The following is a 27,543-nucleotide window of genomic DNA, read 5'->3' as shown; positions in this document are numbered from 1 at the left end:
CTGGACAGGCAGAGAAACCCTTTTCAAGAACCCAAAATTCAGCACTAGATTGGAGGCAAAAAGAGCAGTCCCACAACTAAATGCTTCTAACAATATAATAAGTGAATATTGCTGGGGAATCTCTTGAGTTATTGTGGAAACTGATCTGTTCTCTATGGTGACCACTAGATGGCATGACTTCTTTATGGCGTGGTAAAGTAATACAATTGTGTTTATCATATTCACAGCTCAGAGAGGTACAGTAGCCTACTTAACTATTTATTTTACTGTATTTACCTTTAAAACATTTTTTTAAGTTGTTTTATTCCAGACGTGGTTTGAATATCACATTCTTAATTAAATACTTTAAAATTGAGTCTGTCAAAAATAACTAACCCTGCTAAAAGGGTTTTAATCTAATTTTGGAGAACAGCACTAACATATTTATTTGTAATACTCTCCCTTTGCCATGAGGACTTCATTTTGCAGTGTTTTGGTGTGGTATGCTTTTTAAATCTCTACAGCTGTTATCTCTTTTCTCGTACATCAGGCTGACAGCGGTGAGGATGATGGCCTGTGATGAAGAAGTGTGTGTGCCAGTGCCTGTGCTGAAGAGGTGTGTGTGGCTGAGAGATGAAGAGTTAAACGTGTCCGGCCTCCGCGGCTGTGATTGGCCCGCAGCGGCAGCGCAGGGACGGACAACAAGCCTCCGCTGTGTGCGCACTGTGGAAAAGTCACTTGGTGGACGAAGCGGAGTACACAGCCAACACAGAGATTTCAAACATTAGCGTATGATACTTTTCTTGTGTTTCATGGAAGTATCCGGTTTTATTCCGTCTTTGAGTCCGTTATTTTATGTAGGAGACAGCGGCGTGCTGCACCGTTAGAAGTCGGTGAAAAGTCGACCACTGTCACTTTTGATTCATGGGCTCAACACGGACTTCAGCTAAAAACACTTCTGTCAAGAGCCTGAGGAGAGGTTGACTTCATTCATTGAATATCCAGGTATGTTATCGACATTATAATGCTGACCTTTCCTCCATTTTGTTGTAAAATGTTTTTATTTACATGCTTACCCGAGCTACAAGTGAGCAGCATCAGTGTTCCTCTGAGCAAAGATCAACAAACTAAAACTGAAGTTCACATAAAGTGGTATTTATAGTCCTTGGTTAGCAATTTGAATATATGTAGCCAACATATAAATCACTTTTTAACTTTATAAGGACCCTAAAAGTATGTGGACCCCTATAAAAAGTCCCAAATAGATCCCAAAACTGATTCTCTGTTGGAGGGAATAATCACTGTCACATTATGTTATGGTGCTTACGTTTTGATCATGTATTGTAATAGATTTATAATGCTTTTTTTTAAATATTGAATCTAACCTGAATTATTTTCGGGTTCATTTTAGACCCTTAACGGACTGCAAAAAGTCCCAGGAGTCTGAAAAAATAAAGTTCCTCAAAAAACTTTGTCCATCCAAAGAAAAGTTTTTAGTGACATGAAAATCCAGTTGCAATTAATAATAGTCCTATATGTATTGACTTGTGTGTATCATGCTGTTTTATTTCATATAAGTGTTGTAGTATGTTTGTTTTAAATCATACTATGTGAAATGGCTTCCTTTCACAACAAAGATTATTTTCCCTACATCCTCTGATAGCTCCATGGAGAATAATGTGCATATACCCTGTGTCACTGTGACCGTGTGTCTTTCAGATTTAGGGGACATGAAGTTATCTTTGGACAGCATGGGCTTCCTGAAGATTGTGCTGTTCATCTTCAAGGTTGTTTTACTGACCGACTGCGCAAGAGGTAAGAGACTTTCCTCATAAATGTTCCTTTCAGCCTTACTAGTATTGCGTGTTTCAAACCTGGAAGTGAACACCACATTCATAGCTCATTATAACTCAAGTTGACTGGCCGGTTTCTTGTGAGCATGAAGAAAGTCTCAGAAGGCCCTTAACGTTTTCGAACCGAGAAGTAAGAGACGGAAAACTAGGAACTAAAAAAAAAATCTCTAAACATGGCCCAAAATCAACACCGGGCAGGGGAATGAGAGAGGGCAAGCCAACCCCCTACCCCTAGTTTGTGTGTGTGCACATTCACTAAAGCTAAACCAAACAAACATCATCCATCAGCTTTAACACGCTGTCGCTGAGGCATTGATAAAAGTCATATTGCCTCAAACTACTGTGTGTGTGTGTGTGTGTGTGTGTGTGTGTGTGTGTGTGTGTGTGTGTGTTGTGTGTGTGTGTGTGTGTGTGTGTGTGTGTGTGTGTGTGTGTGTGTGTGTGTGTGTGTGTGTGTGTGTGTGTGTGTGTGTGTGTGTGTGTGTGTGTGTGTGTGTGTGTGTGTGTGTGTGTGTGTGTGTGGTTGTGTGTGTGTGTGTGTGTGGTGTGTGTGTTGTGTGTGTGTGTGTGTGTGTGTGTGTGTGTGTGTGTGTGTGTGTGTGTGTGTGTGTGTGTGTGTGTGTGTGTGTGTGTGTGTGTGTGTGTGTGTGTGTGTGTGTGTGTGTGTGTGTGTGTGTGTGTGTGTGTGTGTGTGTGTGTGTGGACCTCAGTCACTGCAGTGTGTATTGTGCCAGTATCAATACTTTTCTTTATAAAGACAACTTACAGTAAGCTTGTCAACAGGTCATGAACAACTGTCGAGGCAATTTCTATGATTTCATCCACCATCACTGGCTATTGAACCGTGTCTGATGCAATCCAGCGGCATGAGTCAAAGACCGAGCCAAAACTTGAAACTACACTTTAATGAAAGAAATCTGAAAGCCAGACCCATTTCCCCCGGAAGATCACACACTGGTACAACAAGCAGGCTCCATAGCGCTCTCTTTCTTCTCCTGCTCAGCATGGGAGTGAATTCAAGAGGCGTCTGATGGCTACAATACCTGCATGTGGCTATCAGGGCTCAAGGTAGAGGAGGCAGGAGGGGGTTGACGGCAGTTTAGAGGGGGAGATTAGATCTGTGGGTCTGCAGACAATGCCTTATTCACAGCGTGGCAGCCATGCCTTCACGGCACGACTAAACCAAAAGTAAACAAGACGTGAGGGCTAAATAAGATTAGACAGGCAATTTTGTATGTTTACAGATTAACAGATGTCACTGCGGGAGGAATCCAAATGGGAACGTGGAGGTCCAATGCATGTTAACTGAATTAATGGCTGAGAAAAGGAAGAATTTGCTGCCTGTTTTTCAGAGTTTCCCTGAAAGTGGTTGCATATGCACAGACGGATAGACACATCAGAAAATATGTAGTTGGCAGTGAGATGATTTTGAATGATGCTTGACAAAACTGTGAAGAGTAAATATTCCACAGTTCTCCCTCCAGCAGCAGCAACAGCAGCAGCAGCAATACAGTGAGCTCTGTGTGACAGTCCAAATGCAACAGCTTGACTCTGACAAGCTGTGAAATACAGTCGGGGGTTTGACTCGAAACTTGTGCTGTTATAGTGCAGCCGAAGCCTGTAAAATGTAACAATGCATGATGACATCTTTGACAAATGTAAATTCAATTATAAACGACAGGCCCCCGCTGACTTGTGTGTGAAACAGTAAAAACACATGGGAAGTGTTACTTACCAAACATTTCAAGTCAACGCACCAGAAGACAGTGAGTTTGGGTGAACGATTTTAAGCCTGTTGCTGTCAGTCATCGGGCGACATCTGACCCTGGACCCCCTGCCCACACACACACGCACATATGGACCCTCCCTCTCTCCACTGCCACAACTTTGCGACTGGCCAAGCAAGAATTATTCCTTAAGACCCCCGCCCAGAGGAACCCCTGCACTTCCTCTCCATCCCAGCGCCTTCTTTCCTCCCCCTCTGGTGTCGGGCCACCCTCAGCAGCTGGAGGAGGTGCTCAGTGATGTGTCCCAGCAGAGCCTCTAATGTGGTGACAGGCCCGCTGGACCACTGGGCTCCACCAACTGAAGAATGCAGCAGCCTGGACATATGGATCTGCAGAAATGCACCCTGGGAGAAACACAGAGGCACCAGGTGTCTAACAATGAACACACACACTCACTGAATAGTACTATTTTGATGCGTTTTTAATTAGATACAGGCATCAAGTACAGTGTGTGTTTGTGCATGTATGTGACTCAGCTTTCATTTCTTGTTTTTTTATCACACACATGTTTGCTTCACCTCTGGAGCCGCTTCGCCTGGTGGAGTTAAGAGCATGCAAACCGCTCTGCAACCCCGTCGGAAAATATACATTTTTATAGGAGAGTTACATCATGGTTTCATAACAAGAAGGTACAATGAGATAAGTTGTATGCCAAAGGCTTTTAAAATCACAAGGCTATTTGGCTCCCAGACAGTTTTCCACTTCCTTAAACCATAATGAGGCTCGTTTCTCAGTAACCAAATGCCCCAAAGTCCTCTTATGTTTTAAATAGCTCCTGAATAGTCAGAAAGTGTAAAAGTGGTTTTCTGGCTTGTGAGCTAAGCTGTTTATTTTGTTGATCATTTAGCATGGCTGTTCTGCTGTGTTTTATACAATCCATCCCCAACACACACACTTCAATGCTCCATTCAGAGTTTTAGGAATAAAATCAGTTTCATGAGATGCTTAGTTTTAAAGTAAGTAAAACATTTCTCATCTTCTACTTCACCTCTAGTCTCAGTGGCTCTTCAACACATCACCTCCAATGTTCTCTTTTGCAAAGCAGACACTTCCTGCCACCCTTCTTACACACGTCCCCCTTCTTTCCCCCTGCTTCTCTTTGCATTTCCTCCCATTTATTACCAGTGTAAAGTCGAAGGAAGTAAGTTAAGTTAATGTGCTGTCGTTAAAACAAGGCATGAGCTGACCTTTAATCCCACCCAGCCTTTCTCAGCCCGGGGTAGCCCCTATTTGCTGAGTTTGGGTCCATTTGTGGAGAACAATGGATGGATTATTACATGCAGTGGTCCCCCAGGTTGGACAGGGCAGCAGTAATTAATTTTAAACACTCCTCATCCATCCCTGCAGACTTTAGGCATCTATTATAACTCACAGTAGACGAGGGACTCTCTTTACTGAGGCGCTGCCATTTAGAGGTGCGTGAGAAGAAGTTACGAGAGCGAATGGGCGCCGCTTTCGTGCGTCTGAATATATGCATGTGTTTTATTAAGCAGGCTGAAATTACCCTGAGAGCAGTCATGATAATGAGACATTCAAGGAGCACAGGGCAATTTGGAAAACCTCAGAGGTACACCAACACAACTCAACAACCCCGCTCAACCTCTCCCCCCCCCCCCCCCTCCACACCAGGTGGGAATAATATTCATTCCTCTACGATCCCCCCTGTTTCTATCACGGAAGTAATGTTACCACCATTGTAGCAATCCATGTTCCTCATCTATCAGCGCACAATGCTGACCCGGCGGGTTCAGGAGGAAACATTGGTGGAGAGGAATGTGTCAGACTTCACCCCTCCGAGGCGAAAGAAAGGAAAGGGCTGTAGCTGTGATAAGTAGTCATAATGGAGGTCAGTTGGTGTTTACTTTAGCAGGGTCATATAATCCCCGTGAGCAACACTGCCCTCATTGACTGACTTTAATGGCCTCTTCAATTAGCATTCATGTGGAGTTTCAACGAGGTATTGTCCGCTTTCAGTGTTTGTCATTTCCAGCTGTATGCTAATGCTTCAATGCACAGGAGGAGAATTTAGTTTTCTTCCTCTTTTCAAAACAAACAAACCCTATTGAATCACATGAAGGTCTGTGTGTGTACAATGCTTATTAGTTTGTTTGGGCAGTTGGCTCTGGGAGTGTTTTCAGACCACACACTCTCTTCCTGCTTGCTGAATGGATTTGGGGTCAGTTAAATAGAATTCCTTTTTGCTCTCATTAACCTGCCCAAAACCCATGGAGCTGCCTAGACAGTGCCTTCTGGAGGAGCCAGGCAAACACCATTCAGATGATAAATGTGACTCAATACACTTTATTTAACAGATGTGTGAAGAACAGATGTTTATGATTTCACATCAATTTGGGGATGACACTGGACGTTGTTAGAATCCACAGTTCAGGCTGCTGTGTTACAGCCTTGGACTGAGCGACTGGAAAGGGGCCTATATGGGGGGGCTGAGGGTCCGCCTTGCTGGAACCTTACAAGTGACCTTACAATAACAGTTCAGCCCCACAGTGGGAAGTGTTTGTCTTGCGCAACCCCTCTTTCAAAGCTTGCTTCATTTCTCCATTCTGCTCTGTTTTCTCTTTTCCTTTTGAGAAGTCATGGAGAGAGACGCCCCCCCTCCTCCCCCTCCTCCTCCTCCTTCTCCTCCATCTCCCACCTCACCGTTTTGTGCTCCACAGCTGTTCACTTTAGTGAAAGGATGAGTTTCCAATTGCTCTCCTTCTTCACTCGTCAAGAGGAGAAGCTGGTTTTGTTTTCCTGTTGATTTTAGCTTGTAGATTTAAGGTTTGGACCATGCATGTAGCTGCAGGCAGGACATGGAGAAATGGAAACTTTCATTATTTGTTGTTCTCCCTGCTCCTCCTTAAGGATTGTCTCTTGGACTCAAACAACCTTGTGAAACATGTACAAAACATGTACCGTGACAAGGTTTCGTTATGTCAGGAAAACACATCTATACTGTATTGGTGAGATGAGGGCCTTTAGGATGTTGCTTAGACTGAGCAGGTTGGGACAGGCTCAACAGTTGTCATTGTGATGTGAGTGAATAAAAGGCAGATTTTAACTGCAGAAATATTATCTGGCCCATCTTACTGTATGTGCTTGTTTGCTGTACTTGCCACAGCCTGCTTGAATGGGTTCTGCTGACTTCATCAAGATAACAAATCAGGCAGAAAGGAGGTACCTGATGCATATAACGTGATGTTGAGCTTCCTGTGTTTTTTTTTGTTTTTTTTACATCCGTGTGCTTTCTAGTCTTTCATAGTTGTCTTTCTGTTTTGGGATGCATGATAGTCATCTTTATATTCTGATATCAGGCGTCATGGATTATCCAAGTTTTTCCCTTTTGTTTTTCTGCTATCTCCAGCTCTCTGGGGGTTCCATTAGAAGTCCCTTGTTGTTCTGAAACACACACACACACACACACACACACACACACACACACACACACACACACACACACACCGGCGTTCTGCATTTAAAAGGTTGATTGAAAGTTATGGTGGTGGCATCAGAGATGGCTGGCTGAGCCTGAAGAAAGCCGAGCCAGGGGACGGCTGGGATAACGAGCTCTGAATGAGGCCTCCGCTGCCTTCGACACACACCCCCGGACCCTCCTTCCAGTTTCTTCCATCCTCCCCTCCTCAGTCTCCCCCTCTCTCAGTTCACCTCCGATGAGCTTCAATGAGACCCCACATGGCTTTGTGGCTTTTTCACTTCCACTTTGTTTTTCATTAGCGATTCTTTTGAGCGACCTCGGAAATTCTTTGTGCTTTGTACCCATTGATTGTGGTTAAAAAGAGTCTGGTCTGGGCGATTGCTTGTCACAGTTCGTCAAAATACAAGTTTTCATTGCAAGCAGTTAGACTGTCAGGATGGAATTTGTTTGCACCCGTTTCCAGCAGCGGTCTCTCTCAACACTGAAGGTGAGGCAGCGAGGCAAAGAGGCCCTGATTTGGTATCAGGGGACTTCTGTAATGATTGGAAAAATACAGTCCCTACTTTGACTCAAAGAGTGGAATGGGACAAGGGAGGAAAACTCATTTCAGGAGCAAAGAGTATAATCTGTCATATTTTATAGCAGAGCTACTGCTGTCCCAGACTGGAATTCTGCACCATGCAGTGAAACTGATTTGATTTCCACATGCACAGGGATGTGAGTTTGGCATGGGATCAGCCCACAGCCTGGATGTACTTGGAGTTAGAGGCTTGGCAGATGGGGGCACTGCTTCATTTATACAGTTATTCTGCGTTTAGATTCAATATTAACTCAACCAAGTGTTCTTTTTGTTTATTTTTAGACCATGTTAGCAGCCAGACTCTAGGGATGGCATCGTGGGCTCGTCTGCGGGTTCTTCGGTCGGTTCCACTTTTTGGTCAGGACTGAAATATCTCAACAACTTTTTGATGGATTTTCATGAAATGTGGTGATCCTTCTGGTTCTCCTGTAAAGCCACCGTGAGTTTGACAGTTGTGGTTCAGAGTGAAATGTCTTTACAACTATATGATGGATTGCCATGAAATTTGGTGCAGATTGTCGAGGCCTCTCGATGTTGAATACAAATGACTTTCATGCTTCTCTGACTATTCTTTCGACACCTCCAGTGTGGCCAAACTTTTCAGTTCTTCAGGGAAATGTGTCACTTCTGATAAAGGGATTTAATGATGTAACAGCAGATTATTCTGGTCATGTTCCTGTGCGGGGTAACCTTGATTAAAGGACTGCTCAGAGTGGACAGTTGATTAACAAAGAGAGAGACAGTCAGACTGGCAGACAGCGATGGATAGAGGGCAGTGACCTTTGTACGGCCGAGTCGTAAGGTGAACTGGGAACGCACTGAACAAATTGTCACAGTGAAAGGGCGAGTACCACATCGTAATGACAGGCTCAACAGCTCCACGGTGACAGATTGATTTCAGACAATATTCCTGGATTGTCAAGAGGCCCCATTGCTGTCAGTGAGAGCTTTGCCAGTTCCTCCACCCCGTCTGTCTGTCTCGCGTTGCCTCTCCCCCCTTCCTCCCGCTCTGTCTCGTCTCTGTCTCACCCGCCTTTCTCTTTCCCTCACACACTCCTCTCCTAGCCTCTCCCTCCCTCCTGCTCCGGTCTGAATCGCTCCATTCTGCCCAAACACTCCTGCTACATCACAGTCTGTCAATGGCCCTCTCCTGAAAAGACCTTGTTGACAAAGGCGCTGGTGTAAAGCGCTTCCCAGTGTCATGGAGATTGGCTGATCCTCAGACTGTACGCCGGTGTAGGGTTCCTGGAGACGGAGAAATAAGGGGCACTCAGTGCTGGGTTGGCCATCATCATCGTCATCATCACACAGATGTGACCGCAACACACAAAGACACACACACACACACTGGTCCGCTGGTGACAGCATGTCTGGGTTAAAACGTCTTGTTTACAGCCTCAGTGCTTCCCTGCCACTCAGTAGATCAGCAGACCAACGCAGAGCAATGGTGGCTTTCCTTAATAGGACATCTGTATCTCATTCTGCACCTTCAGACTGGACTCCGACTGTGTCAACTGTACACAAGGAGCCAAGCGCAGGTTGGGTAGTTTTCCCACGGTGGAATGCAGGAGGTATGAAGAATGAGGAAGTGTGGAAGCAGGGAGTGGAAGGATGCTCCGAGTCCTGATGGAGCCAATGAAAAAACATAAACAGAGGTCTTGTTATGAGGAGACGTTGGAACATGCCGTCAGGGTTATAGTCCAGTGAGCATGCTCTGCAGCTGTGGTTCTCATGGTTTTGGCAAAGCAATGTTTGCTTGTGTCCCATTGTCACCATTTGCATGTACAGTATATGGGATAAGAGCCAACACTTTGGTGGTACCAATGAGAAATTGTCAATAAAACAGACGAAGCTGGGATCAAATGCTTGCTTGACCTGATTTAGGTAAACTTTTAGATTATAGTCTTACACAACATTTGACATTAGGACATGTGGCTTTTTTCTTAGATGCGAAAAGGTTCTGAAACAAAATCCTCTTTACATTCCTCTAAAAGTTCTATAGGCACTGAGACACTTTAAGTATTTTTTACGAACCAAAGCGTATTGTCTTTTAAGACCCTTGAAACAGTGTCTCCTTGTACCACTCAATTTACAGTTTAGGATCTTGTCTTTATATGGAGAATTATTACATGCAAGGTGGTGTACTCAAGAAAATACTTTGATGTAAGATACTATATCTATTTCACCATCTTAGGACCTTTGAGATTTATTGTGGGATCAATTTGAGGCTCCTATATCGTATATCAGAAACCACTGGATTTGAGAAACATCTAGGGGAAACAGTTGTATAATAAGGTGCATAAATGTTTTTGTACTGCTTTCCTATTCTGCTGATTGTCTCCCCTCAGGAAGATGTTTGGCACCACTGCTCTGCAGGAAGGAGTATGTGGTTAAATCCTTATCTGGAGTTAGGGTTTTAATCTTGGACCGACTTTGTTTTCTGTGGCACGGGGACTACAATATAAACGTTCTGTCTAAACTTCCCTTCCTGTGTGTTTTTGTGGGAGAGAATAGGAGACAATGCACAGGCGGTCCAGAGAAGCCAAACATGTGTGAGCGTTCACACAATGTCCCTTTCAGTGCCAAGTGGTGGGCCTATCTCCAAACACACGAGACAGACAGTAATAAACAGGTGCCCGGCTCTGTGCTGCAGAGAGAGAGGGTCTGTTTGAGTGTGTCATGTGGCCGAGGCTGAGCCCGGGCCAGGGAGTGGGGTGTGAGATTGTTAGGATTCCTGGTTACTGCCGCCTGGGCCCACCTAATCCCCCCCCCCCCTCCCCACATGCAGCCCTCCTCTCCTTATAAACCGTGTGTTAAAGGAGGCCTCTCTGCCATCTTAGCCTCTGCTCCCTGCCACTCTCTAAATCAACCATCCTCTGTTCAACCCTCACCCTACTCCCCTCTCTGTCCTTGGCTTCATTTTCTTTCTCTCCCCTCCTCTGACCCCTCTTTCTCTGTCTCTGTCTGTCACTCTATCTGGCCTTTCTCTGGCTTCCCAGCCTCCCTCCTGTTGCCTCTCCCCTGATAAGTGGCCCTAAGCACACACTCAGCCCCTGTGTGTGCACCGGGCCTTAGCCTAATGGAGTGAGATAAAGCGACTAGAGTGCCACTCACTGTGCTCTCTTACTGAAGGGGCAGGACCAGAGAATTACCAACTCAAATTTGCATGAAAAGTTGTACCACCAAAATGTGGTTGTTCAAGTATTCACTAAGAATATTCTTCTTTTTTTTCCGACTGATTGAAGGTTGTTCAAGATTCAAGATGTTTATGGTCACTATAGGAGTGTGGACTACTTTCAATAGGATGCTCAAATGTAAAAAAACAAAAAAACAATACTTTATTAGTCAATATAACAAAATGTAATAGGAAATTCAAATTATCAGTTTGTCCTAAACGATAGCAAGGATGCATGGTTTTCTTACAATATCTTTTTCTAACCTTTTTTCATTTACTTTTTGGCAGTTTTGTTAAAAGAACAAAACAAATAAGTTAACAATACCTTGCTCCTGTATTTGCCATTCCTTTCTCTTCCTGGGAACATATACGTACCCAGAAAGAGATAACAAGCTTGTTTGTGTTTTTTGTTTACATTAAGAACATATAAAGTATTGCTGTACACTTTGAAAAACACAAGGAAAACAACCAAAAAGAAAAAAAAACTGAAAGAGAAGAAGGAACAAAACTCTTTCACTCAAACCAATGTAGACAAGAATACAGGGTTCTTACGGTCATTAAAAACCTGGAAAAGTCATGGAAATTCAAAAAGCTAATTCCAGGCCCTGGAAAAGTTATGGAAAACAATATCTTTCCCAAAGTTTTGGAAAAGTCATGGAAATGTAACTAAAGTTGCATCAAATATAATTTATATTTGATCTAATCGCCGAAATAGTAATACTATAATGATAATAAATACTGTATCATATAGTAGTGAAACGTAAAATGGCATTTAACTGTTGAGGTATTTTGCTGGTGAGAGATTTGAGTTGCTTTAGCGTGTAGAAGCTAGTAAGCCTACTATTAGATTTGTTTTAGATAGGCACAACATGTTTCATATGCAGACCTTATTTTCCTGTTCCATGTTAAAATAAACCATTTTCAGTGGTACCGCTGAGAAAGAGTAATTTTTTTTGGTCATGGAAAATGAGGTAAAGGTCATGGAGAAGTCATTGAAAATCATTGGTGAAAAAGTGTATGAACCCTGATAATAGTCAATGAAGTAATGGCACATTTTAGAAGACTCCTAACAAGTAAGATTAATAATCATTATAACCAAAAATATAAAAAAACCTTCTAAAGAAAATACCTCTTTGGTACAGTGGTAGAGGAAAAGACGTTTGAAAAGCAGGCTTTAAACCTTTCCACAGCAACTCCTATGTACTACCCCGTTATAAAACAAAATGGGCACTCTGTAAACATTATGTGAAAGGCTTCTATTAATCCAACTTAATGACTTTTTCCATATGGGACTCCGTACTTTTCCAGGCTTGCGGAAGTATGGAATACTTAAGGGAAAACCTGAATGAAAAGGGGCTCTTCATGTAATCACACTATCAGTCACTTTTAAGATGGAATATTTCTCCAAGGAGCGGGATTAAGTCACCTGGCTCTTTATGCATCTCAGATGACTCAGTAGTTACAAAAACAAAACACACACTAGCTAGGTGTACATATGGCCTTTTCAGTTGACCTTAATCAATGTTTTATTTATAAAGGGCGTTTGTTTTTTATCACGTTAGCGTAGGCTGTCTCGGCGAAGGTGGATGCCCTTTATTGAAATGATATTCAGAAACATTTAAATGTATCCCCAATGTAATGACAAACAAACTGACTTATAGTGGTTGTATCTACAGATGACAGTTGTAAGGGGTTTACAAAAACACACACACATGCTGCTTCTCTCCAACAGAGGCAGCTGGGAGCGGGAGAAGGCAGTCAAGTTTAATGGAATATAGCAGCTTAGAGTTCAAAGGCTCCACAGTAGGGCCTGTCAAGGGTAGGCCGCGTGATGGAGATGTTTCCAGAAGCTTTATGACGCTGGAGTAATTTCTCCCTGCTTCTTTCCTGTTCGTTTGATGAGGGTTCGGAAGGAGCCTGTTGTTCGGGGGGGCCATTAGTCAAGGAAGCAGATTCCCTGCAACGTTTCTCTAGTGATTCAGCTTTAATCAGATGCATCGACTGGAGCATCTGATTCTCTCTACCTTCTTTCTTTATATACCACCCCCTCCTGCTGTTTCTCTGGTCCCTCATGTCACCCAATAGCTCCTCCTGTACCATTCCCACCACCGAAGCAGTTGCTATTCAGTCCACATCAGATGGTGCTGAAGAAAGAGCCATTGTCCTGCCCTGCTCTTATCTATTGATTGGAAAGCCGAGAGGGGAGAATAAGCGGCATTGATTACCACACTGGGTGAAGTAGCTGGGCAGGACGTCTGGTAAGAAAAGACGGCATTCTTCACCCCTGGCTGCCCCGCTGCTGTCAGAACGGCCTCCACCGCCACTCCACCTATCCCGGCCCCTCTCACCCCGGCCCTGCCACTGCCCCCCCCCCCCCCTCCTGCCTCCCCCTCACCTCGCCTCCTTTCTTGATTTGCCAAGGTGGTTCTCCCCCTCCTCTCTTTCTCTCTCACTGTTTTATGCTGATTGTTATCTTTGCTTGTGAAATGTATAGCTGAGTGCAGGCTCTGAACAGAAGCTCTGGCCTTTCACACACTCCCCGAGCTGCAGAGGCTGCCTCACCTTTGCCTCCACCCGACCCCTCCAGTCTCAAGTAAAGTCACCGACTCTGGATTTGGTTTCCAGCTTTCATGTCGTTTTTGGTGCTTTTTTTATTTCCTTCCCTCCCATGTTCCTTGAACTCAACTTACTTTTCTCAAGTCACTCAGTTGATTTCTGTGCTCCTGAGGTTTTAAGAGCTGCATGATAGAATATTTTCCTGGAAGCACAGGCTCCATTAAACTTCCTCTCTCATGTTGGAGGTCTGTCCGCTCTTGTACGGTCTGCTGAGCTAACACAGTGCTGCTGAGTAGGAGGAAGCATTCTCCAGCTTCTATCTGTCTCTCTGCCTCTTATCCTTTATGTAAATACTGCATATTGAAGACACATTCACTCAGATCAGTGTTTATCCAAGTAATGAATCAGTCTGGCACTGTGCAAAAGCCTTTTGATGCACAAGACATTTTTGCAGTTGGCAAGAGATCAAGGACTGAATCCTTTTTATTAGAAGATGTTTTAAGTGTTGTTTGAAAAAAAAACGATATCCTGTGCAGGGCAGACGGTGTTGCGTGCATTATCAAGTCGTTCTCATTGCGGTTGGTTAAGTTCCAGGTGTTCGCTATTAGAGCGGCTGTCAGCAGCCAAGCCAAGCCTTTATTGACATGTTTGCAATGACTAGAAAGACCAACGCACTCTGTATGGGAAGAAAAATGCATGTTCACGTCATTACAAATCAATACACAATTACATTATACTTCTGGCAACCTTTTGTAGTGTGTTTTTCTTTCTTCAGAAAATATTTCTATCCACGGATGCCTGCACGTCCGATCAACAGTTCATTAACCCGCTCACATGGTTTTGAAACATGTCTATATTTAGTCTGAATCACGAGAATGCCTCCTATTGAATGTGCCCCCTTTCTCTTAAAATAATCCATCACCAAATTGAGCAAAGAAAAACAGAGCTAATTCTGAGAGTCGCCAGGCCTCCTCCTCCTCCTCCTCTTCCTGAGCTATGAAAGATCCCATTCACACATGGAGCTTGGCTTTAATAAGGAGCGCCGTACCCACTCTGAATTATGGGAAAGCCCATGTGGTCATGTGTATCATTTTCTTATTTACAAGCCAGTTTACAATTCTAACAATTTGAGTAAATACCCACTCAACAGTTTGTCATAATTGTGTAAGATTGCAATTCATCAAAGCCTTTGTAGAGGAACATAATGCTTAGTTCAGCAGCATAAAGGGGCCTCAGAAGACCAAAGCTAAAACAGCAGAGAGAAGTGCAGCTATGTATCTTACAATCAAGCCGATAAGGCAACCATTTCTCTCAGAATTTGTTTTTCTTTTACAGAGAGAAAAAGTGTGTGGTAGTTTCCGAGCTTTTCAACTCCAAGGTTAAGAGAACCTGTCCTTGAGAAGGAGGAGGAGGAGGAGGAGGAAGAGGAGGAGGAAGAGGAGGAGGTTGAGGAGGAGGATGAGGAGGAGGATGAGGAGGAGGAGAGTCCCTATTGAAGAAAGGATGGTGGTCATGCACACAGCACAAATACTTATTAAGTTACTCAGACGGTGTCCTTGATTTCAGCACCTCTTCATGCCTTGTTTTTCAAAAGGACTTCAAAGGTTTTTTAAGAGCGGAGATGGAGGGAGGAAATCATTTGTTGCACATTCCTTGGACTTGGAGCAAAATCCACATTTCTTCAGGAGTTGTACTAAATGACCAAACTTCAAGATAACATAGACCTTTATCACAATGAAAGAAACAGTTATTATCATACTTGTACCAAAACAGGAAATCAAGCCAAAGTTGCATTTCATCCGACCATTTATATGCAAAAACCTTCAGTGTTAAGAAGCATACAAATACATTTAAATAAGGATCTGAGCTAGAAAGCCAAGGTTAAGTTTGTAGTTAGTGCCAGATGCCCTGCAACTAACACTGCAGAGATATGTTGTGCACCCTTTTCTGTGTCTATGCTGGGTCAATGTGTTTTGACATTTTGCTTTAGTTACATCTTTGAAATGAATCAGGCCTTGTTTTTGTGTGTGTCAATGAATCCAGAAGAAGCACATGGCTAAGTGGCTTGCGGGACCATAAGTCAAGAGAGATAACTGAGGCCTTTTTGTTCAAGATTTGGCAGAAATGTATTTGAGTTTTTACAAGGCGTTTCAGTCTTTTCAGGATCAATTCAGTCCGAATGAGCTCCCGCAGCAGCGAGCCAAGGCTGTGACCAGTCGGTGTTGTTAAAGCGGAGACTGGAGCTAGACACTGAGAGCCTCTGTTCAGCTGTCCTGGTAGCAGAGGAGTGAGATATGGGCCAGCTGACAACAGCCAAAAAAACTGTGGTCGCGTTTTTCTCCACAGACATAAACAATGACACTTCCAATTTCCTGTGCATGCTGCGGACCAGGAAAGGCCTTTCGCAGAGAGGAAGGAAAAACTCTGAGTTTGTGTGTGTGTTCATGCATGGCTGAGAAAAACATAGACACAAAAAAGGACGGAGGTTTCATTGGTTTTACGCTCAAGTGGCGCCTTTTTTCCACACAGTTCTGTGCCATGACTTATAAATCATAACTCGCTTTTTGAAAATATGACTGAGTCCAGCTTTTTCAGCATTAAAGGTCACCGGCCCAGCAGTCCAGATGTTGTACCTGCAGCTAAATACATCTGTTGGCAATATGAAGAATATAACAGGCCAGATGGACTGACCTGTGTCGCCTCCCCCACTGCAGCCCCATCAGTATAATGATCGTTTGTTTACCATATGTGTGAAATGCAGCAAAGGAATGTGTGTGTGTGTGTTTGAGCGTGTGTATATGTTTCAGGAGAGGCCATGTGTACTTACCCCCCCTCCCCATTGTTTTTACTGCTACCAGGCCGGCCATTTGTTCTGAGGCACAGACTGTGTGCTTTTGGAGGCTGCTGCAGCTATAGGGTTCTGTTGCATTACCTCCCCCTCTTTCACTCCCCCGATCTCCTGTTTCTCTTCCGTGTCTCGTCTGCTCAGTAATTCAGGGTTTTGTTTTTGGTTGGGGGTTAGTTGAGCGCCCCGGTGCTGAGCGAGCAGCGGCGCAGGCCTCCTAACACCATCACAGGGTGTTTCTGCCCGCTCCACTTCACCAGATCTGAGGGAGCAGACCTGAGCCAATTAGGCGCAGGGAGAACAGGCTGCTGTCCGTCTCTCTGCGACCCGCCCCCCCTCATCGCTTTGATCTCTTGCACGCAAAACCAGAGCCAGAACACTTTGCCCTCTCTGTGCAGGCAGTGGACGGCTGGGCTTGTCCAATTATTACAATCTGGTTTCAACATTTCTGGCTAATCAGACAAAAAGATGACAAATTACCTCAATCTCATTCCATCTGCCCACATCCGAGCTGTTTTTAGTCCGAGAAATCAGGATACTTTATTACATTTTTCTTGATTCCAGTACACTTTTGTGAGCCAAGCAGCTCTGGTGTTTAAAACATTATTTCTGCAATGTCACTTGGTTTCAAAAAAGTTTGGTAATATATTTTTAAATGTTGGATATGAAAGAGGCGCCACTCTGACTACACCTAAAACTTACAATGACTACTTCCTCCTCAATCATGCTTATTTCATCAAGTCATTTTTCCAGTGACCTGCCTGATATTCTTACCCCATTGTTTTGCCAGCCACTTATTGGTAAGGTGAGCTTTCACCAAATGTAGGCCTGAATAGTAAAGCGCTTTTCAATGGCGACCTCAATGTAATGTCGTTTAAATTTGTTTTTCTTGAACTGGGAAAAGGAGAAAGAAATTGATTCAAAATTCAGTCTTGACCTTAAACAGCAGTTGGTAAAACAATTTCACCATAGGGTCTTTCAGCAGCTGTTGTGAAGCTTTCACGATCTTCATTAGCAGATGGAGTTTTCCAGATGTCATGAAAGTGCACATAGATGTTCAAATTTCCTTTCCTATGTGCACTTAATGGACTTCTCATCCATTTCGGCCTAAACGTTAAGATCAAAGCCGCGAAACAGCTACTGAATCCAGTTTTTGGTTTTTCAACCAGAAAAAAAAACATCACTACCAAACATTAGTGATTCTTCTTGAAAATGTATTCCTAACTTTAACACCCTTTTACTGAACTGGTCACAACTGGAATAAGTAATACTTGGAAAAACCTGCATTGTTAAAAAAGGTCAATAATTGGTTTTACAGTCTTCACCATTTGTGTGTGTCCTCAGGTCCTCCGAGGGTGTCTGAGAATGTCTCTCACAGACAGATGGCTCGGCTCGGGAGCGACATCAAGCTGCCCTGCCCGGTGGAAGGAGACCCTCCGCCCCTCATAATGTGGACCAAAGATGGGCGCAACATCCACAGCGGCTGGATCCGTTTCCGTATCCTCCGCATGGGCCTGAAGATCAAGGAGGTGGAGGCGGACGACACGGGGACCTACATCTGCAAAGCCACCAACGGCTTCGGGAGCGTTAACATCAACTACACCCTTATCGTCATCGGTGAGTGCAGATTGGCCCTGCTGTGTGTATCACATTAGAGACTTTGTATCACCTGTTGCTCTGCAGGTTCCTGAGATGAGATCATCGAGGGTCGTAAAAGATGTCACTCTTGTTAAAAATTCAAGCTCGATCCAGCATCTATAAAACATGAAGTCACCTGTCGGGTAACTCAAACCAGCCGTGAGTCAATCCCCTGATTCGTACGATACTGTAGGACCACATCATCTTTCTGTTTTGAAGCCGTATTTATTACACTTTCCCGCAGGCTAAAACAAATCTCACAACACTTCAAATGTTACGAGTCAGCATTGCTCACAGAGGTCGAGGTCTAAAACAAGTGGATTTATAGAGCTTTAGCGCTTGATCCCCTCATCTATTGTATGTGGTGCAGCCCCTACCTCTCCCTGCCCAAAGTCAACAGCGGCATGGGATATTGTTTCATACTACTTCATCCTCAGCGACTCAAATGGATCTCAAGCTCTTCCCTTTCCTCAGGCTACACTCTGTGGAGGCAGGAGGTCTGCAGCTCTGCAATAAGAAACACATTCAGTGTAATAGTGGCGGTCTGTCTTCGGACTCTCACACAGCTTTCGAGCGGGGCCTGGAGGATTAGGCCACGGTTTGACCCAGTGTGTTACTCGTTTGTGCGTACAGTGCTTTCCCTCAGCGCTACAGCAGAACATGATGAATGAGCGGAGTGGAGCGTGAAGGCTGTGTTTAGTCTAATTACTCTAAGATGCCTAATTAGGGCCAGAGTCTCCGCGCTCGCTCCCTCCCTGTCTCTCTCGGCTGCCTGGTCTTGTGACAGCCAGTCTGCAGAAGAAGAGCCATAATCAGGCAGATGTGAAAAACACAGAGTGCCGTGCTTTCTGTAGTAAAGCATGCTCATGAGATGGGAATAGTCTGGACCAAAGTTTATTTTAGGGTCCCCCTCAATATGAAGTTCAAAGAGAGGGTGTCTGCTGATTGTGCTAAAATGAAAGGCTGCAGATGAAGGAACGCAGCCAGCCATAATGTCAAGGTTCATACTACAGTTGAGCTATATCAAAGTCAGACGTGGCTATGTCTGTGTCTGCGTTGCACTTAAAGGGCATCCTGAGTTTGTATGTGCGCTAAACATATGTTGAGTAACACACGCCAAATCAATCATGGGATGGATGTCAACCAACATGTACATTTCATTTGGTTTCAAGCTCTCCTGATTGAACACTGTCGCCATCCTCGGTGCGTTATGACGGGATGCGGACAGTTCATTTAGATTATTTGTATGGAGTGAATGGGAATAGAACCAAAAAAGCAGCCTCACATTATTGCTGCATTCATAGGGTTTATGTGTAAATGAACAGTAACAACTAGCCTCAGTCTTTATACAGACCTAATGGTACCTGAGAAAGAGTTTGTGAAATCATAGGCAAAATATCTTCTAAATAAATACAGTGCATGCACATGGTACTTTCAGATTAAATAATGATTTAAAATTGAGACATATGGGAAAATAAGAATGAGAAACACAGGTTGAGCCAATTCATCTCAGTGATAGATAACTTTCTCCCAGTGTGTTTTTAGTGGGACAGATTATTTGTCTGGTTTGGCTTCTGCTGCAGTGCGAAGAGGTTTAAAAGACAGTTTGAGACTGATGTGATGTGAATCGCTGGCAGTTTAGTTCAACCTGAGTGCTTACGTTCCCGATTGGTGATTACGTTTGAACAAAAATCTGGTGGAAATATTCTTCCAAGAAGGTTTTGTTTTGGCCCTTTATGGAGTTACCTAGAGACCCTTCTGGCCTCACTCTTGATCCTGATTTGGTTTGTTCCAATTCGTAGTTGTCCTCTGAGTGCGTCACACACTGACTGTAGACATCCAGCAGCCAGTATGTAACTCACCCCTCCCCTCTTTCTGCTTTCTTGTCCATCATCCCATTAGATCCTGGCGAGCATCACCACAGGGTTTGTTTTTATAGATAATTGTTCCATCAGGGCTGCATTACATTCTGGGTGCCTTTTTTGCCACAAAGATTAGGGGGCCTCATTGTCAAAATACTTCCAGGATTGAAGTAATACAGCCAAATAGTCTGCAATTATCATGAGCAACACTTTCCATTCAAGCTGAATACCCTAATTGTAAACCATTTGCATTTAGTTGCATGCAGTTAACTGCAGTGACCTGCTGAGAGGCTTATTATGTTTCTTCAAAAGATCAGAGCAGAGAGATTATTTATTTCAAATGCCGTAAATGGAGGGTGACTCCCAGCATAGCTCCACATACAGTATCTATCATGTCAGTTTATTATTTGTACTGGATCACAGAGTGAAAAAGTAAGAGAAGAGACTGCTGTCTGTTGTATTGCTGGTCAGGGGGGACAGGTCGATGAAACCATGGCAGCTGTTCAAGTTCAAGGCCCAACGTGGGGAGAGCAGAACTTTTTAAACCTTGCCTGAGATCCAGCAGAGAAGCCAAGAGGATAAGATAAAGAGACAGCGAAGACGTAAAATGAGATTGGAAGTGAAAGAGTGAAGGGTTATGTAGCAGGGTGATGTAAGGAGGAAGGAGGGGAGGGGGGGGGGGGGGGGTCCACTTGGAGAGATATCCCTCCTCCCATCTGCCAGTGGACTGCCTGTCCTCCCCTGAGCTATCTGAAGAATCTGGTCAGTCAGTGCAACATGGCGCCTCCTCAATCCCTCCAGCTGGCTGTTTGGGCCCTGTTTGGGGTGGTCTCCTGACAACTGGCCCCATCACCTCCCAGCACCCCCCACCCCCCACCAGGACGGAGCAATGCTTGCAGCAACCTCAGCTGCTCAGTTTACAGCAGAATGCACATTAGCATTAAGATGGGATTGTCATATTAACATGTACAGGATGGGATTTTAATGTTTATGTCCGCACAGATAATATATTACAAGGCTAACACAGCACTCGTTATTCTACATGGAGGTTTTGGCTTTCGCAGGACATTTTTCATCTCGCTCCTCTCTGGAGACGCTGTTGGATAAACTGCCCTGTGTGTGACTGATCACATGTGGTAGCTGTTTGGAGGTTTCCAGAGTGTGATGCAAGGCCACTGCGCATAACTTTCCCTGGACATTACACTGTCCCCAACAACATCTTGAGCTCATTGTGACCTCCAATCATCATTCCTCTTCCTGTGATTCAGCTGGCACAGAGGCCAGCACAGAGAGTGTGTAGTGACATGTTTCCTGTCTCTGGATTTGTGAATGAAGTGGGAGGGGATGGCGTCAGACCCTAAACACTGTAGAGAGACCATGAATGGATTGAAGTTGTATGGAAGGAGGCTGATTGCATTTTAAACAATTTGATCGTGTTACTTGCATAAGCATGCACTTGAATCATGACTGATTGAATTTCCGTTTGCCTTTCGGGCCTTTGATTTTATACAGTGCATCAGGCATAAGGATTTTAGTTTGATTACCATAATAAGTTGCAGCTCTTACTTATTTTCCAGTACACTAGAACAGGCCTCTCATACATTAAGAAGCCTCTCAGTCACCTCCTTTTTGGTTTTGTTTTTGTTTTCATCCAAAAGTATCATCATATGGGAGATATGCAATGTTCTACCTCGCCCTGTCTGCCCTGTCTGCAGTCTGGTGAGCCAATAGTGGCAAGGGATAGACAATAGTGGCAAGGGATAGCTTTAACAGGACACACATATAAAGGGCACCATTGTTCCCTAGAATTGCCTAAAAGTAGAGAGGAAATAGATTCAGGAAAAAAAAAAATCCAAAAGAAAACCCCGGCAGTGTGGGACCGTGTTCTGTTTGGATTGGGAGGTTCAGGAACCAGGAGGAATGTGGAGAGCCCGAGTGAGCAACAGAGAAATATTTCTTCCAGCGCAGGCTGTTTTTTAAAGGAATGGGTTATTATAGTTGGCCAGTTAAACCCCAAATAGCCATGACATCATGGCTGGGCTCGGTGCTGCAGGGGACAAACAAAGGAGGGTTTGTACCCAGAGAACCCCGGAGAGCTTTGAGGGTTTCGGGGGGACTCGGAGGGAGGCACAACGACGGGGTTAGAAGTCACATCTGGCCTATTTACCTGACCCAATCAAACCCTGAGAGGGAATCAAGTGTGCCAAACTGAATCTAGAAAAATCCAACTTGAGGCTGCTCTGAACTAGAAATCCAAAAGAGGTACAAAAGGTGCAGAACTGGCTGGTAGTTTTCCATTTAGCAGTGGTAAAACATAGTTACCTCTCATATTGTGTCTATTCTTCCCTTGCCTTGAGGTTGGTAAGTTTAATAGAAACGCTAAAAAAAAGAGTACTATGTCTAATGTGAAGTGACTTCTCAGGAGTATCATATAACATCATTTAACAGCAGCCCTATTTGAATAATAATCTGCCTAATGTCTCTTTCTGCAGAGAGTAGCAGATACTGGCGAGGAACCCGATTTGCTCGGTCAATTCATCAACGCTTAACCCGAAAAGTCCATACGCATCACAAACCATCGATTAGGTTTCATTCCTTATATTTGCTCTAAGCCCTGTCTTAGTCCCGCTGCATGATGTCAACCAATGACATATACTCCACAGCTGTCTCCTGAAACTGGGCTTATGAAAACTGATCATATTACTTCCAAATGCTACAGAGAATGACCCGAGCATGCACCCCGCTCAGAGGAGCCTATCTATAAATGCTAAATGTACTCAAATACAGCCAAGAGCGCTTCGCTGTGACTGCGTGGTGCTGGGTCACTGCCATGAGAGCTGTGATGGTGACACTGTTAACAATTAAGAATAGGATTGTAACAATACATTAACACAGGCTTTTAAAGTAGCACTACGATATGCACAATCCCATGCAGCAAGATTTCCTTTATCTTCCCCATACAATTGCCCCTGGCTTTTTCCTTTGGTCCTCAGCTTTTGACTGACTGTTGTCCTGCTGTGTTTACAGATGACTCGGGTTCTGATAAAACTGGACCTGGTGCAGCTGATGGAGCAGAGTCTAACCTGGGTACTGATGGCTTGGCAGAAAAACTTGGTAAGAGTGGTGAATTCCATACCAGTAGTTCTCAATGTTTACTATTGACTACAAATCACATTTCAACATTTTGCAAACCATTCTGTGTGTCGTTTGGATGCATCTTCCTCTGTCAACTCAACTCATGTATTCACTGGTGAAATATGAAGCTAAATATTTCTTCTTCTGTCCCTTAAAGTGCGTCCCCGCTTCTCTCAGCCTGCTAAAATGAGAAAACGCGTGATAGCTCGACCCGTCGGCAGCTCGGTGCGGCTCAAATGCACGGCCAATGGAAACCCTCGACCGGACATCGTGTGGCTGAAGGACAACAGGCCGCTGACGGAGCAGGAGGTCGGAGAAGGCCGCCAGAAGAAGTGGACTCTAAGTCTGAAAAACTTGACACCGGAGCACAGCGGCAAATACACCTGCAGGGTCTCCAATCGGGCCGGAGAAATCAACGCCACGTATAAAGTCGAGGTCATACGTGAGTATCCCACAGATGGTATTTGATTCGTTACATAAGGACCTCTTTAAAACACAACTGGTTTATTCTTCCAAGAGTCTTATAAACATTAAAAAAACACCACCACACTCCATTAATTCTACATATTTTACAGCACACAAAAACCAACAGAGGGTCTGAGCTGTACGCATACCAAACATATTCACCTGCAGGTATAAATGCTAACAGATGAGGCCGAGGTGATTCATTTACTTGATTACTGCTGTTTGTATGAACTACTTTTGTGATCTTTTATACATTGCTGCGGGGAAATTAAAACAACGTAGTACCTGTAATTGTGGTTCTGATTTTAACCGAGGTAACCTTTAAAAAAAATCTTCTCTCTGATCTACCTACGCCTGACGTCTGATTGCGATCAGCAGGTCTTATTCATATCCTTTCTGCATGGATGAACGTGCTTGGGTAATCATGTATATGAGAAGCATATTGAGGAAGCAGGCTCGAGACTGAGGGCTTGTGCCCTGGTGTTTGCATAGGGGGAGAGAGAGAGAGAGAGAGAGAGAGAGAGAGAGAAAGAGGGCGACTGTTTAACTCGGAGACCCTCCACCCAATCTGGAGCTGATTAAAGCCCAGCTGTCTGCCAGACCAACTGACCCCCCCCCTTCTTCCCATGAGAAATGTGTGCTGTACAACCACGAGCAAAGAAAGAGAGGAAACTCAACTAATCACACATACTTCTTGTGTTACATGTGGTATTGCTCCCTCTCTGTCAATTATAAGTCCTGAGCCCGAGGCTAATAAGGGTACCGACAACTAAGACATTTTCTAGGCTGTCGTGTCAAAAAATATCCCTGTGTTTTGACAGTTTTTTTTCTCTGTGTTCCTGCAGAGAGGACCAATTCCAAGCCTATTTTGACCGGCACTCACCCGGTCAACACGACGGTAGACTACGGAGGTACCACGTCGTTCCAGTGCAAAGTGAGGAGCGACGTGAAGCCGGTTATTCAGTGGCTCAAACGCGTGGAGTCGCACGAGGAGAGTCGCTACAACTCCACCATCGAGGTAGGGGACCACCGGTTCGTGGTGCTGCCCATGGGGGAGGTGTGGTCGCGACCCGACGGCTCCTACCTCAACAAGCTGCTCATTACTCGTGCCAAGGAGGAGGACGCTGGCATGTACATCTGCTTAGGCGCCAACACCATGGGCTACAGCTTCCGCAGCGCCTTCCTCACTGTGCTGCCAGGTGAGGCCCGGGGAACACACTGTTTCCCCTACAGACACACTGCAGAGCAACACATCAGCCGCCTGGGCCAGGGTCTGTGCTATTAGTTTGTGTATTTTATGCGGATGTTTATTTTAAGGAATCTGCCTTAGTGGACATAACACAAAAACACAAGAGGGCTGTCAAACTGAAATGAAAGAGAAAAGAATCAGTGAGGACAGATGCCAACAAAGCAATGTTAACCACAGATGTTTTGTTATCATCTGTTTTATTTCAGTTTTTGATATGTTTTGGACCTGTGTTATTTTTCACCGGATAAATGAATACCTGTCAAATGAAATAGGCAGTCAAGCTATACGATCATGTTTTTTTGGGTTGAGTTATTGTTTTGTAGGACATTGTTGTAAGAAATGAAAAAAACACGACTTTTTCAGCTTTATATCATTGTAAATGCAACATATTTGATTTGACAAGGTCCACTGACTAGCTGATTGCAGAGCTGTCAGTCTCCTCTCACGGTCTTCCTCAGTCGACACATGGCCTTTGGACAGAACCCACCTCGGTAAAATGGGTTTGGCTAAATGCTGAACCAAAACATTAATCAACAAAATAATAACTTGACATGATCAATTGTTTCAGGCCTTAAAGAGACAGTAATCCTTCAATTCATATTCTTCTTTTAATGTTTTGGGTTATCTTTATCAATGTGCTGAAGATAGCAATGTCTTCCTTCTTTTTGTATATAATGGAACTAGATGGTGAACTTAGTTGTGGTAATTGAAGTTCAAATATTACAACTCACCAGCAATGTCTTTTTTTCAGAAATCATTAGCCGGTTACCCGATACGCCAAAAGCATTTATTACCATTATATTTGAGAAAAGGCAGACATCTTTACTGCCCATTTTGAAACACTTGGCAACTCAAACCACAAGCATTTAGATTGAAACATGGCACTACAGCTTAGAGGAAATGTATGTATCTTTGATTTAAGGGTGAAACTATTCCTTTGAGCATTTCAGCTGTGCAATAAACTAACTCTTGGCAACAATGGAGAGTTGTAAACCTGTTCTGATTTTTATTTTTGGCCTTCTTCTTTTTGCAGACACGAAGCCTCCCATCATGCCTATGTTCTCGCCGACCTCCAGCTCCCTCCCCTGGCCCGTCATCATCGGCATCCCTGCTGGAATAGTGTTCATCTTTGGCACCGTGCTGCTGTGGTTCTGCCAGAGCAGAAAGCACTGCCCCCCTCCATCGGCAGCAGCTGCTCCTGCACAGGTCCTGCAGCAGGGCTCCCACCGGCTGCCGTACCGAGAGAGGGAGCGGGGATGCGTGGCTGCCTCCTCCAGCTCCTGCAGCCCAGAGAAAGACTGCATGAGCTCCATGAACTATGAGGAGTACCTGGCGCAGCAGCAGCTCCTCCTCGCACAGGGAGGAACGACAATCCCCCCTAAAATCTACCCCAAAATCTACACTGACATTCACACGCACACCCACTCCCACGTGGACGGGAAAGTACATCAGCATCAACACATTCATTTTCAGTGTTAGCCTCGGTGCCAAAGAGGGACAATGAGCTCTGGGACTGAACAGCGGCTCCCTAACACTTGGCATTACTCTTTAAAGACTTCACGTAGCTGGAGTGTGTGCATGTGCGCAAAAAAACAGTGGCCAGTGGCACGTACTTTGTGTTTTTACATCCAAACTTCCATATTTGGTGCTTATTTGTGACCTGTCAGATTCTCACACCACTAAAAATCCATGAATCCTTGTTGTGCACTTAATACAAAAAGGACAAGGACGTTTTTTGCGTGTGAGTTTAACCGCAGCTATTCACACCAGCTGAAAAGTGTTCCTACTTGAGGTGTAGCTGAAAATGGAGGTGAGGTTTTACCTTTCACTGATTCAGCTGTTGGAGCGCAGTAAAGAAGATGATAATGGTACTCAAGATTTACAAAAGGGTTGGTTTTGTGCCCTACTCAGGTAGTCCTTTTGTTTTTTAAAGATGCATAATGTTTCGAAAGCTGACCACTATCCTTTTTATTACCTTTCTTCATCCCTTACGTTATCCTCTGGTAAGTGATAGTCGACTGGTGAGTTTTTAATGGCACGCAAACCTTAGCTCGGACTTGAAGGGATGGAATAATTGTGATTCCATGTTAACTAAATCGGTCTTCATTATCATTTCATCTTTTTATTCTGTTCATGGTATCTAGCATGTTGACACAAACCAGCAGAGGATGCCACCTTCTCCACCCAGTGTATGAAGCTTTAGTCATTTTATAATCAATTTGAGTCATGAATATTTAATTTATTTTGCTAAAAAAAAATGTATCAAAGTTTATTTTTCAGAATAAGGCGTTTTACATAATTATGTAATGTTATTAAAGTATACTGTTGTGTATAGTACATTTGAGTCTCCCTGTTTAATCACATTTAGTTCATGCCAATATTTAAATGTTTCTGTATGTCATTGGTTGTATTTGACAATCTTATGTATTGTGTTCAAAAATTGAATCATATAAAAAAGTTTGATGGTTTAATTAAATGGCCTGAAACAAGTGACATGCCTCAGGAAGATCAATGCTCTCTTTACATTTACAAATATACTTTAAAAAGGCATACAATCCCTGTGAATAAGATCAGTGGCTGTACAGTCGGGCACAGACAGGTCAGCTTTCCTCCTGTGAGCAGTGTCTGCTGTGGGTGACACAGAGGGCAGCCAGCAGAGGGACAGATGCTGTGAAGAACGAGGGAATAGACACAGGAGCAGCCTCACACAGTCCTCCTCTTCAGATGAGTGATGGCCCCTGCAAGACTACACCGAGTGACCAGCATCTTTTTCCATTTAAGAGACTCGACCCTCTCCGCCTGCCCCCTGGTCCGCACTACCACCTCATTCAACTCCAATCTAGCTAGGATTTCCTTTCACCATTTAGGAAGTGCATTGTCCTGCCTCTGGGAGTGATGTGACAGGACCCTGCGACTGCTCCGGGAAGAAGGGGGGCATTGTATCAGGTGAGCGCCTGTTTTGTTGTGAGCACTACAGGACGGG

At 44.2% G+C, this 27,543-nt stretch overlaps 1 protein-coding gene across 1 annotated transcript; it reads left to right on the top strand.

Annotated features, from left to right (window-relative positions):
- The first annotated feature begins 667 nt into the window (after positions 1-667).
- On the top strand, positions 668-26,258 carry LOC117496226 (fibroblast growth factor receptor-like 1). Its single transcript, XM_034147997.1, has 7 exons — positions 668-984; positions 1,699-1,794; positions 17,556-17,828; positions 22,739-22,825; positions 23,004-23,288; positions 24,157-24,510; positions 25,594-26,258. Exons 2-7 carry the CDS (start codon positions 1,710-1,712, stop codon positions 26,037-26,039), a joined length of 1,530 nt encoding a protein of 509 aa, XP_034003888.1. The 5' UTR covers positions 668-984; positions 1,699-1,709; the 3' UTR covers positions 26,040-26,258.
- The last annotated feature ends 1,285 nt before the right edge of the window (positions 26,259-27,543 follow it).

The sequence above is a fragment of the Trematomus bernacchii genome, unplaced genomic scaffold (assembly GCF_902827165.1).
Source record: "Trematomus bernacchii unplaced genomic scaffold, fTreBer1.1, whole genome shotgun sequence".
NCBI classification, from domain to species: Eukaryota; Metazoa; Chordata; class Actinopteri; order Perciformes; family Nototheniidae; genus Trematomus; species Trematomus bernacchii.
This window is presented reverse-complemented; position numbering and strand designations above follow the sequence as displayed.

Excerpts from the sequence above, each read along its gene's own strand:
- LOC117496226 (XM_034147997.1), top strand. The coding sequence starts at position 1,710 with ATGAAGTTATCTTTGGACAGCATGGGCTTCCTGAAGATTGTGCTGTTC. Across the intron at positions 1,795-17,555 it reads ACTGACCGACTGCGCAAGAG|GTCCTCCGAGGGTGTCTGAG; the intron begins GTAAGAGACTTT and ends GTGTGTCCTCAG. Across the intron at positions 22,826-23,003 it reads TGGCTTGGCAGAAAAACTTG|TGCGTCCCCGCTTCTCTCAG; the intron begins GTAAGAGTGGTG and ends TGTCCCTTAAAG.